The sequence below is a fragment of the Tinamus guttatus genome, unplaced genomic scaffold, assembly GCF_059628265.1.
Source record: "Tinamus guttatus ecotype Peru unplaced genomic scaffold, ASM5962826v1 Tinamus_guttatus_pri_ptg000070l, whole genome shotgun sequence".
Lineage (NCBI taxonomy): Eukaryota > Metazoa > Chordata > Aves > Tinamiformes > Tinamidae > Tinamus > Tinamus guttatus.
In genome coordinates this window covers 2,121,949-2,136,286 of record NW_028288604.1, presented here as the reverse complement: position 1 = coordinate 2,136,286, position 14,338 = coordinate 2,121,949, and the positions used below count along the sequence as shown (strand labels likewise).

At 44.6% G+C, this 14,338-nt stretch overlaps 1 protein-coding gene across 1 annotated transcript in view; it reads left to right on the top strand.

The window, feature by feature from the left end:
* Positions 1 to 14,338, top strand: part of BACH2 (BACH transcriptional regulator 2) — a 138,207-nt gene that overhangs the window by 91,749 nt on the left and 32,120 nt on the right. The window contains exon 4 of the mRNA XM_010225358.2: positions 2,283 to 2,537. Coding sequence (XP_010223660.2) covers positions 2,295 to 2,537 — 243 coding nt within the window. The 5' untranslated portion in view covers positions 2,283 to 2,294. The remainder of the gene's footprint in view (positions 1 to 2,282; positions 2,538 to 14,338) is intronic.

The window sequence follows — 14,338 nt, the reverse complement described above, 5'->3', positions numbered from 1 at the left end:
AGGCGTTTCAGCTGCGTACTCAGAAACATAGCATGAGTCAGCAGTAAATGCTAAAAAGGTCTGTAAAAGAGAAGTCGTCAGCATTCCGTTAACAAATTCAGTAATATTATACTTCCGTAAGGTTAGCGAAAATACCTGTTTTGTAGAAGGAGTCATGGTAGCCTCTGGCTTACAAATCTGCCTATAAAGTTAGAGAAGTAGAAGTTTCTTAGAAGTTTAGTATATATTTACATGTAGCAAGGAGGTCCTCTTAAATCCATTCTTGGCTATAGTACCAGTATCTTTAGAATTACAAGTTTAAGAAAAGGGTATCCCTGTTTGAATGCTTGCTAAGAGAAATTGTTTCAAGTCATATTCTGTACTGACAAATTCTAAAATAAAATGAAAGTGCTTAAAGATACACTTTAACAGAGGAGTGAAGGAAAAATTTTGCTTCCACTTTTCACAGTAGTCAGGTAGTTGCGGCACAGCAATATTATGCCAAAATACACTGGTTTGTACAGCCGAACGCCAAACCTCCCCTCACAGAGTGCTGCTATTGCTTCCCACAAAGAAAATAAATAGTTCCTTAAAACACCTGAAGTTTGTGTGTGTACACGGCTTCCCTCTCGGCAGCAGAGCTAGGAAGACTAGCAACTTGTAGTCAGAATAGCAGCGGTCGGGTTAAGCCTAAGGAAGCTGGACTAAGGAAGGACTTCCTAGCTGAGAAAGTTGGGTGCGTGAGGACTGGCTTTGTCATTTCTTCGACTTTGGCAGGTTTTTCTTGTTAAACAAGGATGTGATTTGACAAAGATGTGTCTGTGTGTGAATGGTGGCTTGCACATTTTTGCCAGCGCAGTCATCGGTTTGTTCTGCTTTAGCCTGAAAAACCCAAGTTCTTCTTTCGGTGTGTGCATATCTTTTACGTGTCTTTGTGCAGTAGTATGGGGAAAATAAAAATTACAGTCTTTTGCTAGAGTAATGCATACAAATAGAATAATCCCTTTTCCCATGTAAGCCTTGAGACAAGTGTATTCAGTTTGTTTTGGGTTAGGCATTGCATTTAGATACAACAAGGGATTTAACACTTTTCTAGTCAGAGGAATTAAATCAGGAAACCAAAGCAAACAGGATTCAGTTTGGCCCTCAGTGGAAAACTTCTTTAGGTAAGATGAAAAATGACCTCAGTGTGTCAGGGCGAGAGAAGAATTACCTCAGCACGTGCAAGTGTGAGTGGGGTTCACATAGTGCTGGGAGCTCAGGGAAGCTCACATCCCACCACCACCACCAGCAGTCTAATTCCTGTGTTCAAAGGCGCAAGACAGTTCTGTATATGTCAGAATTTGCAGAACAACAGGCTGGGAACTTCCCCGTTTAGAAACTTGCAATGAATATTTTGCATCCTACAAACGTCTGGTCTGTTGTCAGTGCGCAGCGACTTACGACTTATCTTGAGACAGGAGCAAACCCCAGCACCCACATGCTGCCCTGCTACCCTTCACTGGAGCCCCACATAGGTCAGGGGAATTTCTTATGTATATGAGTCTGGAATTCAGAAAGTGCCCTTTTCTGTAAATGACACTAAAGCAGCAGTGAGCGTGCGTTGCCTTAGCCATACCTGGAAATGATTCTATTTTTCTACGTCCACTCAAAATCGTGCTCTCCCCCTTAAGGTTTAAAGTATCTTTAATTCCCATTGAGAAATGAGGTCACTTCAGTTAGCAACTTGTTTTTGTCGATCGTGGTTCCACCTTCCTGCTCCCTTGAGCAGAGTCTTCACTCATGGTGAACACGGAGCGCTGTCCACTTGCAAGCAGGCTATATTTTCGGGGGTATTTCCCCTCAGCATGTAAGTGAAAGAAGCCAGGACAAAACCCTTTTCTTTTTCACAATTAGAAGACCGAAGCATCACTTTTGCTTATTTTTGCTGCAGTCTTCTAAAATTTCCCATGTAATTTTATTGCATCTATTCCATCAAGAATCGCACGCGCACAGGAGTTTGTCGAAGGGTTTTGACGGATGCTCCAGCATATTATGGCTTCTTTGGAGGGAGGTGGGAGCGGGTTGAGGGAATAGAAAGCCCCGCTGTCGGCAGCACGGTGGCCTGCAACGCAGTGACACGAACTCCCTCCCAGACCTCTGCCCCGGACCACTCACTCCAAGTATTAACATGGAGCTGCCGCAACCATGCTGGACCCAGGGAAGATGAAGTAACCTCACTGCTACCGCGGGCGTCCACTGGCTGTCTTGCTCTGCTCCTCACTGCCTGTTTGCTTGTCTTTTTTTTCCCCCTTGTGCTGCAGGGTGTGAACGGAATGTCTGTGGATGAGAAGACTGAATCCCCCATGTATGTGTATGAGTCAACGGTGCATTGTACCAATATTCTCCTGTGCTTGAATGACCAGCGGAAGCAGGATATTCTCTGTGATGTGACTCTGCTTGTGGAGGGCAAGGAGTTCCGCGCCCACCGCGCCGTGCTGGCCGCCTGCAGCGAGTACTTCTTGCAGGCCTTGGTGGGGCAGACCGAAAATGACCTGGTCGTCAGCCTGCCGGAGGAGGTACAGTATGTGGCGCTTCCCAACGCTGCCCTCGCTCCACCGGGCGGCGAGGGAAGAGCGGCGCGTGTGGCGGGCGAGCTGAGGCGGAAGGTGGCGTGCGCTCCTTGGGGCCTCCCCCGGCTTTGCCTTTTCTTGTTGCCTTCGGGCTGCTCACGATTTGCTGGAAGCCCTTGGGGAGCAGGAGGACAGACGTAGTCGCTCCACCTCCCTTGCCGGGGGAAAGCGAAACCCACCCACGTTGCTAGCAGTCCCTGGAGCAAAGCTCTCCAACCTTTCAGCCGGCCCTTGGCTCCCCCGCACAGGCCGCTTAATTGCCCTAGCTTCCCTCAGCACATCATCAGCACCCTCATATTCCTCGGGCTCTCCCAACAGGAGATTGGAAAGGGGTCACTTGGCTGCGAGGCAGCAGGTTCTTATTGAGAAGTCATTTGAGCGGTCACGTTGTTTGGAGCCTCCTGGCTTCCCACCCTTTTCCAACAGCTCCTGTCCTTGCTTTTGCCTTTCCCCTTTCCTGCGTCTTGTTCAGCTTAGCTTCCTTTCTCCTCCTCTTTGGGATTTAACCGCTTTGGGACATGTGTTTTCTACTTGGAAAGCAAAGCTGAACACATTCTTTCAGAAATGGGAGGCTGTTCTCATGCAGAATTGTTCACACCGCCAAAAGCAAAGGATGTAGAAAATATCTACCTCACTGGAAAGTTTACTTTGTTTTACCACAAAATCTCACTGGCTGACATCCACCCCCGTGTGATTTCCTCACGACTCCAGGCCTGTGATAGCAGAGGCACCGCTGGTCACACTGGTGGCTTTGCCAGGAGGAGAAGGGGAACACTCAGCTGCCAACAAGCCCTCCCATCACCACCCACCTCAGAATGTCCTGTCCAAGCTTATGGATGGACATGGTAGATGGTGGATGTTAGTCACCAGGAAGGTTTTCTGGTGTACAGAATGAGGTGAACATCTTCTTCAACATTGCTTAAACCCCGCTAAGAAGTGCTACACATTTTTAAATCACGGCAGATGACTAAAGTGTCACACACCCTTTTTCCCCTCTTGAGTTTGCCCTTTGGAGATTCTAGTGGTGTCATGACACTGTCATGGCACAAATTGGAGGGCATGAGAAGGAACAGGTCACCGGGGGTGACCTCAGGAGTCTTGACTGAATATTACTCATGAAGAAATTTTAAACCCAGACGTTTTGCATAGGAGTTCAGATGTATCACAGCAGACACGCTAGGATGCACACTGTGATTCTACACAGTGTCCACTAATAATTTCCAGTGGAAAAAGGGTGTTTCAGTCAGTACTGCCCAACTTTGGTGCTGCGACACAAGGATGGGAGCAGAGAGGTCGCAGAGCACCCGAGGTGGCACACAGGGGCACAAGGAGCCAGGAGGGTGTCCACGCTGCCCTGCAAAGCCTTTGAGAGACTGCGTGGACACTGAGGGTGACACTGGTCCAGGTAGATCAAGAAAAAGCCCTAAAACTCAAATAAGCATGTAGATGTGTGAGAAGGGCGACTAGCCTGATGAGGAGAACGAGCCTGCTTAAAGGAGAAGAGCAGTGACGAGTCCTGCCAGCTACGTGCTCTGTGTAGTCAGAGTGTGAGACAGGGTAAAAGACAGTGTCAAAACAAGGATGGGCTGGTATCAACTGGCTTTTAAAAAGTAAAGGTGGGTGGGAAATCAGCAGTTTTTGGATCGTAGCATCAGTGAGGGGCTGAGACAGGCAGCCAGAGGCAGGTATAAGGTGGACCCCATTTCCAGAAGGGGAATCATCACGTATCTGCCAGCATCAGGGTACTACCTCAGTGACACAGTGCTGTGTTGAAGTGACAAATTGGTTAAAACATAAGGATTTGTCTGTGTGTATGTCTTATGTGAGATACTACATGGAAAAATGTTCCTCCAGTACAACCATAAATGAATCCTATTTAAATGAATCCTCTTTAGATAAATTAAGTGTAATTACCAGGATTTTATACTTTAAATTATATCTCAGTGAAAGATCAAGAAGCTCTAGTGAATTAGGGTTAAATTGTCTGCTGTCGCATCTCCACTGAAGTCGGTGAATTTTCAGAAAAAAATAATCTTGTTCTTAAGGGTATTTCCAGTACTCTGAAACAGTCATGCTCCGCCTGAGAGCTATACTGTTATTTCACCGTGTGCCTAGATGTGCACCATGTGCAGAGCACCAAGGCTTTAACTTTTTCAGACTGGAAAAGAGCTCTTGGACTAAAGAAAGAAGTTGTTACCTACAGTTAGCAACACCTAGCTATTTTCTACACTACATATATTACACTACAGATATTTTCCACATGCAAATTAATTTCTGATAACTCCATGGAATTCAATTTGCACAGTGACTTTTTTCCTCGCTGCTTTTAGTCATTTGAGTTGCAGAGATCTGCCTAATGCAGTTTAGTTATTTCTCAGTTAGTTATTCTTCTTGGTTAATGTTCTCCCTACTTGTGGTGCTGCTCTACTTCAAATTGCTGGGTGCTTCGATAGGTTCCTGTGCTTTGGTATGCAAAATACTGCCAAGAAGAGTATCTGAGCCTTACGAAAGGAATAGAAACACTTTGGTGTTTAAGAGCTGATAAGGAGGAGAATCATCTTATTTATATTTCACTAAAATGAATTAGAAAGGCCTTCTCTAGCCCATAATCTTTGGGACACCAGGAATATGGCATTTCAAGGGGGAGACATGGAACACGCACAGAATTAGGCCTAGCTGAACTTCCTGGGTTTTAAATCAGTGTAAAACCTTGGGTTAGGCATTTCATGGAGTTCAAGCGTAGCTTGATGTCTATTAGGTCAAACCCTCTCTTAATCAATTTAAACCAACTCATTATGCAACTATTTTTTCATTGATTGAAGAGTTTCCCTAAAGTCTTTTGTGCCAGCCTAAGTAATTTGATTTTGTACTACACCTTTTGTTAAAGCAATATAATTTAGTGTGCAAATAAGCTCTTAGAAAAACAGCTGTATAACAACAAGCGCTCAGACAGGGTAACGGCATGCAGGGTATCACAACGCAGAATGGAGTTAGAGCAATAAAGTGTTTCAACTGCAGTGGAACTAATAAACATCGTACCCCTTTAGCTGCTAGTTTTTAAACTTTTCCCACAATTTTCAGTTTTTGCTAAGCAAGTAGAACCTTGTGCGCTTTTCGCCCAGGGCACTTTTGGGGAATTTTTCAGTCTTCATCAGGCAGCTGTTGTTAACTGCAACCCAAATTATTATTTTCCAAGGACTGAGTTTTAAGCTGTAAAGTTACTCCTTCAAAACGTACCCCTAGCTGTTGTTTTGTTTTATTTAATCACAAAAACTGGTCTTCCTTCCTGTAACAAGGCACTTAATTAAGCTTTTAATTTATGATAAGAAGTTAAATGGCACTTAGGAGGTTTTTTTAATGGTTTCCACTTCCCATCCAGATTACAAAAAAAAGGTGTGATGGAGAGACATGTACGGCTGTCAGCCAAGGGTATTGTAGGTCATGCCAATATTAGCTGGCAGCAGGCCATTATCCAATTAACACTGCTTCATTGCTGTGAGTAATAGCTCTTGAGTAGATGATTGAGTCATTCATGCTGTAGTGGTGCTCCACGTTACTTGAGAAAGAGCCAGCGCTGCTCAGAATAGGCTTTTTACTCACTGCTGTTACCTGTCTCGCTTTGCTAGTAGAAGCGCGCGGGGAGCAGGTCTGCAGAGGCAGCCTGAAAGCTGGACCCTGGGCAGAAGAGTGCCAGCTATGCAAGTATCTTATTCACCTTGCTTTCCCAAAACTGAGGTTTCAATTAAATGGCAAAAACATTAGAACAGCAATAACAAATAAAAGCCCTTTGCTGCATGAGATTCCTGCAGTTTACAGATGAGAGTCCTAAGCTTAAAGAAAGAAGCAGGTGACGAGTTGGCTGAAACAGCCAAAGCTAGAATCCAGAAGTCAGCTTTTTCTCCAGACATTCATGTTTGGAATGAATTTTAGCAGAGAAGAAAACTTACTTCTAATCATCATGGATCTGGATTTCAGGCAGTCTCGATGAACCAGTGAATTGTTACAACCCTCCTGACATTGTTATTGAGATTTTCATGATGTTGGGTTATATATTAAAAAAAAAAAAAACACCCTTGCAAGATCACTGTAGCCATCAGGGCACCATATGCCTTTCTCTCTGCTTACATTAAGCATAGGTTTTCTGAAATAGCAGGCTTGGCTTTCTGTAGCACAGGTCTATGCATCATATCTGTATCGTAAAAACAAGTTGCTTCTTAAGTAGGTTGGTTAGGTTAACCTGTAAACCCTTTAATTCCTTGAATCAGGAATAAAAGACCAGTGTCTTTATAAATGTGCAGTGTCTTTATAAATGGACTGTGAAAGAAATGATCCATCCCTAGTGCAAAAGGATTGAATCGAGTTGTCTGTGACTTGGCTTTCAAAAGGCAAAGGGAGGCATCCTCTCTTTCAGGAGGAGCAGGTGGAATGCGCTTGGCAGGGAGCTTTCTGTTCGTTTCTCCGTGCAATTCCTTCTTGCTATTAGAATAATGATCAGGGTATGTCAGCAGATACCACGTACCCAATTGCTCTGCATTCTTATTATTTCACTGCTTGCTAAAAGCTGCTGTGCAATCTGCCATTCCCCTGTGATGTGTAGCCATGTGAAATCTATCATCTGGCTCTTGAGTTGCCATGGGTTGGCTCTCAGACAGTTATTCTTCGAAAGGAGAAGGGCAGGACAGGAGACAGATTGGGCTTCAAGGCCGGCAAAGGCTGAGCGTTTTGGAAAGTGAAGGCATCCACCCCTGGTGGGACTGGGCACCTACATTGGTGCAGTTCTTTACTGGCAGGGACAAGGAATACTGGCAGCTGTTAGCCATCCATGCCAGCCCCCCAACCTAAGGAAAAAAAGACTGCAATTAGCTGACAAAAGATGGTTGGGTTCAGGGGAAAATCAAAGGCAGGATGCAGGAGGTCAACTATTACATACCCTGCCGGCTAAAGGCCATTATTCATCCTTTTTATCTCTCTAGAAATAAACAATATTCTCTTAACGTTGCCTTTCCTCTCTGTGTGCACTGTGTGTATGCACGAATATGATAATTTTAAAGAATTCAGTGCCCAAGCTGGGAGCACTCTGCTCATCAGCATGGAGTGGCCGAGGTGATAGATGTGGGAAAGAGAGTAAGAAGGGTCTGTTTCCCAGCTGGAGAGATAGTGTTGTGCTATGGGGAGCAACCATAGCACAACACAAGGTTCTCTTGATTTGGGACTCCTCAGAGCAGTATGAGGAATAGCTACAGTTTTATTCTCTGGAACAGAAAACATTAACTCTCTCTACACGAGCGTATCAACTGTTGATGTTCCTCACAGATTGTAACACTGGTCAGAATTATTTCTGCTTTAGATTCGGAAGACTGCAGTGATCTGAGAGCATCTTGCTACCTTTTCTCTGCAGATCTTTTGAGGGAGAGTGAGAGGAGGTTGTATCTATCAGGCTTCAAACTCCCGAAGTGTGAACACTTCCACCTCACGCCAGCACCACTCCAATGAATCCGTAAGGGTGGAAGTGGGACCTTGGGTTTCCTGAGTTTATCCTATGGCATATATTATTGTCCATGCTTATTCACAGTGCTGGCACTCATGACGTTGCTGGAGGATGTGGGTCTGTATTAAAAATAAAACTGAGCATTTAGATACATTTTGAAATCTTAAGTGACAGGATACGGATTCAGGAGAGAGCATGAGACAGAAATGCCTGTTGTGGCATGTATGTGCAGCACATTACAAAGTACAGACATTGTGTTTTGTTTCTAGCAGTTGAGTGATGAAATCATCAAGGTGTAAAATGAAATTCCATCCATGTCTTCCCGTAAAGGCTCCCAGCACAGCTTATGTCATGCCTCATGTTTGATGAGGAAACTATCTGCACACTTTTTACTATGCATGTCATATCTTCCACTATTTACTCATGAATGATGTCTTGCAATTGATAATTCTGATATTTTCCTCTGCAGAAAGGTGAAATCTCTCTCTGTTGTGGAGAGACGTAAGCTTAAAACAAAACAAAAATCACTCGCACATCCATACAAATGGGGGCAATCTGAATTAACTCCTTTGACTTATTAATATCTGAAATAATTCTGCTGGTAGTTTTGCTATTTATTTATTTATTCAGGTAAGCCTATAAAAATGTGCTATAAAAGTGGACTGAGATTAATGCCCAGAATGAAATTCACCCCTGCGATAAATGGACTCGATTTCATTGCCTCTGTTAGAGTCAGGCCTGTTTCTGGTGGTAAATCTGGCTGATTGACTGTGATTGCACTTGCTATTGAAAAGACAGTTTGTGAAACTTCTCACAAAACACAAGCACAACTGAAAATGTTAAATATGTCCTGGAAAATAGGTCTTAATGGTGGACTGTGCTAAAAGCATTAAAAGCATGAGCAGAAGCAGTAAACATGTATTTTGGTAGGTTTGCAGGAGGCCTGTTTATTTAAAGATGTGTTTTGGCTTGAGCAAAAATGAGGAGTCTCGGCCTTGACTCTGCATCGTTCTTCAGCACAGTGCCGCTGCAGTCCCACAGATCTCCTCACCTCCTGATGCCCTTTGATGCTCTGACCTTTCTGTTTTTCCCTTTAATGCAGGAAGCCCAACTATCTACTCTTCTAAGAGTCTAGAAATTTGAATAAAGGGACAGATAAAGCACAGATCAGAATCTAAATACAGACACCCCTCAGCTACACAGATGCAAGATCACAGCCTGCAGGGGACTTTCTGATCCCAGTGCCAAGCTTGACTTCATCAGTGTTCCCGAGACCCAAAGAAGATATAACGTTTTATCTTTATATTGCACTTTTTGGCCAAGATTCCCCAGTGAATAATGTCATACTGGCTTCTCAGCTACTGGTGAAAGTCAGCATCCATTGGAGTGAAATATGGCGAGTATTTCCATGATGCTTTATAGCAGTCAGCAAACATTAGGAAGAGGAAATGAAGCTCAATTTGGAAATGACATCCAGATTTTAGGTGAGCAGAAGGTTGTATAAGGATTTGAGAACGATGCAATCTTTGTGAGATACACAGGGATTTTGGGGAGAGGACTGATTACAGCAGCAGGCAGACGCACTTGCTGTTGTATGTGCGACGAAAGCTCTGCACAGAGAAATGGCTGGTTTCTTCCAGCTCAGCACGTCTGCGCACACTGAGTTTTCATCTGTACCGCATGCATGGGGAGCCGCCAGCGAAGACCTCCGTGTTGCAGCTCAGGTGACACTGCTGAAAACTGTGGCCCTGGGTGCCGCACTTACTTCAATAAAATAAATAAATATGAACAGCTGTACTTGGTCAAAGTACCCTAGCCTGGGCTTTGATTGTTTTGTAAATGAGATTGAATTTGTCTGAAAAAGATAGAGAGGAGATTTGGGTGGATGTTTTGAGACTTAAATGAAAAGAAAGTGTCAGTCATATCTCTAGGAAGCAAGTTTTAGTTTCCTGGAGAAAGATATGAGAGCCGGTGTCAGCTGTTCTGAAGCCAGAGTTAATTCAATCAAAATTTGATATGTGTTTTAACAACAAACTACTCAGTGATGTGTGGCACTCCACCTTGTTGCCCCTGCTTAAGATATTACCTTTCAGAGGGACATGCTTAAGAGACTCCTTCCAGAAGCTATTGTACAGTTAGTGGAAGTTAATACAGCTATAGCTCACTGGAATTTAAGATCCTAAGATAACATAGACCACGTGTGCTAATAAACTTGCTGCCCTTCGCTGTGGTTAACCTGAGTTTTTAAGAGCTGATCATATTAGAATATGCTGCAGGCGTGATTGATTCACTCACACAGAAATAGTTGAATCTTTTTTAAATTTTGTGATTTATTTTGATTTTTTGTTGGCTTGAGAAGTTTCTTTTTGCTTCAAATTTGTGTGGTGTATTTTCTGGGACACATAAGAGTCAGTGAAGGAGGCTTTGGAAGACCGTGGAGAAGAGAAGGTTAGTTCCCGCTTGAGATGGCTCTGGGAATTTTCTGCTATGATCCAGGAACTACCACTGGTCTGGGTGCCAGAGTTAAAATAGTCATAGCTGGTCTGAGGAAGGCAGAGAATCACAGTACCAGCACTTACAATAAAGCTGTTATATAAGCGAGGTGTCACCAAACAGCTGGAGCTGTGAGATGTCAGCTCTGAGACTAAATAATGGTAAGATAAGAACTTCAGCAGGAAATTCTGAGGGTCTCTCCCGAACAAACACAGTAGCGTCGTCACCCCTCTCCACGAGTACTGTGGTGGAAGCTAATGCATCAGATCTGAATTACACCATAGGTCTGTTCTTCAGGTCAGTAATGATTAAATCACCTTTGTACAAATCACTCGGAGATGTTTCCCTCTCCTTAAGCTCTCTGTGGCTCACACTGCCTCAAATGTAAGTGAAGAGGCCAGCACAGAGCTGACAAAGCTGCTGGGCAGAGAGCAGCCAGCGTGCCTGAGCCCAGAGGTCCAGAGTGTGTATCTCAGCCAGTCTTGGTCTCATTTGCTGTCCTTAGTGTCTTTGGAGCATGCCAAAGGCATTCAGAGGACTTTCTGACTGGCAGTAGCTTCTCAAAACGCACGGGAGAGGATGGAGACACTTGCAGCCATGCGGTCTGGTTTGGTGGCCTAGGCCTGGGTGGAGTAGATCAGAGAGAATCAGAGAATTTCTGCACTGGTCTCCAGTTCCTCACCAGAAGGTTGGGCGATTCCCAGGACGCATATTTAGGTATTTTTGCCTGAGTGGCAAGGCCTTTGCAGACCCAGGCTCAGAAATAAATTATTTGTTAAAGAACAAATCTTGATACTTTTAAGTTTTGGGGGTTTTTTTAATGCTATATTATTGTAACTTTTGGGTATCCCTTTTGTCCCAAGCAGTACACAGGTACCCCACAAGTCTTGATCTCTTTCACTGGGAGCTGATCAGTTCTGGTAAATGGGAGCAGTAGATTTTCAGGGGGATTGGTGGAATCCTTCTTTGCTTTGTTGTTGAAGCTACAATGTTCAGATGCTCATAGATTTGGGGCTGGTAACATATCTGTCTCCAGGTCACATCCTCCCCTGCAGCATCTGCTCATCATCTCAGGGCAACACCTCAGTGGGGGAGCTCACTGCTGCCTTCTGCTTGTGCATCAATAGATGCCATCATGTGTAAGAAACAGGTCCCTAGAAAACATTTCTTCTTTCTTCCACTCATCAGCCATAGTTAGCTAGAGCCAGAAAGTTAAATAAGAGAAACTGAAGTGTAGAAGGTTACTGTGCAGAGTGCAGAGAGCTTTGGCAGCTGAAACTCAAGATCAGTTCAATGGTGGTTTGGTATTTTTGATGCTTCCTTCTGTTCCTGTGGTGTTGAGTGTATTCCCTGAAGCCAGTGGTGATGGTTTTATTGGGGTAGTAAAGCAGAAAAGAGACCATCCAAATAAACAGACCAGCAACCATGAAACAGCCATGACCGATACTAATAGTTTAAAGGGGTGTGGACATCCAGTGTGCTGGATCAGACACTTCATAATACCCTAATGTTTGCTTGCTTTGAATTGTGATGTGACCAAATTCCCTAGTTTATGCATATAGCTCATATTATGTTCCCAGAACGGGGTGGGGATGCGGTCATGGTTAGTGTTTCAAGGTAAAAGGATAAAGTTTTATGAAAAAAAAAAAGTCCGTGCAAACTTTGCCAGTAGAGTTCTCAGTTTCAGGGGGGAAAAAGGAATGTTTTTGATGAAGTGGTCCGGGATTTTCGTCAGACTGTCGGCTAGCAGGCTAAGGCTGCATTTTTGGCTCTCTCATACTTTTGACAGCATTTGTGGAAAATGATTTTCTTTTTTTTTTTTCTTTGAAATTCAGACATATGCTCTTCAAGTTTGAAGGGCCTGCAGCTGACAAGAAACAAATCTTAAACAACTCTGAAAGTGGAATATCTTTGGTCTCTGGCCGCACAGCAGTAGTACAAGATGCATGGCCACCTTGCTCCATGTACACGAGCAGTCTTGATATAAAATTTCCCTGCCAGGAGATTCATGGTCAAGTAAAAACAGAACAAGTTCAACTTATTTCCTGTTTCTTTCAAAGAACAGCCTGTCACCTTTCAAGACAGGAAAAAATATGGGTAGAGCAGATTCCGACAATTTTCCCTGTTTCTTCTGTGGAAGACTAGTGTGAATCTCTGCTTCCAGGACAGGGGAATTGAACTTTCAATAGACAGGTCTTTTCAGTCATTTCATTTGCCTCTTGCAAATGCATTGCATTGAAGCAATGTTTTACCTTGTTTATATCTGACTACAGATTACCTTGTTCCCCATATATGAATTTCTGCCTTTTTTTTTTTTTCAAACATGAAACCAAACCAGTATCTGTCTGTTCCTTGGACTTGTAAGTTTGCAGAAGACTGGATGCATCAAACCAAAGCTATGGTTTATTTAAATGACTGAATTAATTTGACAAGTCCAAGGCCCCAAAAAGAGAGCATTGCCAGTCTTTCACTAGTTCCATCTATCCTTGTCACTTTTGCACAGTTTATATAAGGAAGAGTCAATGAGGACAAATAATGTCTATGTCATTGTCAGAGGAAGTGAAGAATGAAGGAGGTGCCTGGGGCAAGTGTAGGAATTGGGGCATTCTCCAGAGAAAATTGTTCGTATTTACCAAGTTGTCATACCATTCAGAAAGCAAAGTAGTACCTTTCAGTAGTGGCAAAAATCTTTAAATTGGTACCCCCATCCTTCTTTCCTCGTCTTCTGTTTCAGTCGGAAGATTCAGAAGAACGAGTAGCAATTGCTTCAGATGTGTTTTAGCTCAGCTTCCTTTTCGAAGCTGAGCCCAAATCTTCACTTACGTGATTCATTTCACCCCGAGGCAGGGCCTTGCCAATTGGAAACCTAGGCCAGGAGCACCAAGGCTGGTGAATTGTTCAAGACAAGAATTGGATCTCACTCGGGCTTCTCTCTCAGGCTGGTTCGTGGCTCCTGTGACCCTGGTGAGTGGCTCTGGGCCTCCTGTGAGCAGCTCTGTAGGGCAGGCAGGCCCTGCTCCTCACAGCAAACCCCAAGGCTCCCGAGCAGAGCTCATCCTCTGCACATCACCTCCTCTCGGACCTTCGCCTGAGCCGTGCAGACAGTTTTAGTCTGAAGCATTTGCTGGTGCTGGTGGCGGTCACTGTCTTTCTGCAATCGGTGTTCCAAAGAGGAAAAATGCTAAAGAAGCGGGAGAATTCACAGGCGCTTCCTGTCACTGCTTCCTAGCTCTTGCTTGAATGATCGGCTGGTGCTAAAGACCTCTCTCCATGCCCTCTGTCAGGAACTGATGATTTATTGCAACTAGCCTTTTGTTCTTTTTACTTCCAAAGTGCTCTTATTGCAGGTGGAGGAAAAGAAGGGCTCGGGTGCCACCTGCCTTGCGTGCGTTGCTGTTGAAATGCCGCTGTGCGATACTCGCGTCACCGCTGCGTATCGCTGCGCGCGAGGGACGGTGAGAGCAGAGCTGGACGTTGCCCAGCTCAGAGGGCATCAGCCTCCCTCCTCCCACCCGCCCAGACTCGGTCCTTGCCTTGGACAGGAGCTACCCCCCAGGGTCATCCAGGGGTGCTCCCCGCGCAGCAGCGAGCAGTGCATCGGGGGAGCGGAGGTGTCACTAGGTGTTTTGTGGCCGGCTGGCTCTGGGCACTTGCCCAGCACGCTGTTCTGCTGGGTTTCTCTAGAGACCCTCGAGAAGCTTTTTTGGTAAATGAGGTAACCTTGGCACGGCCATGCGTTGCACCGGGTCCTGCCCAGTGTTCCCCT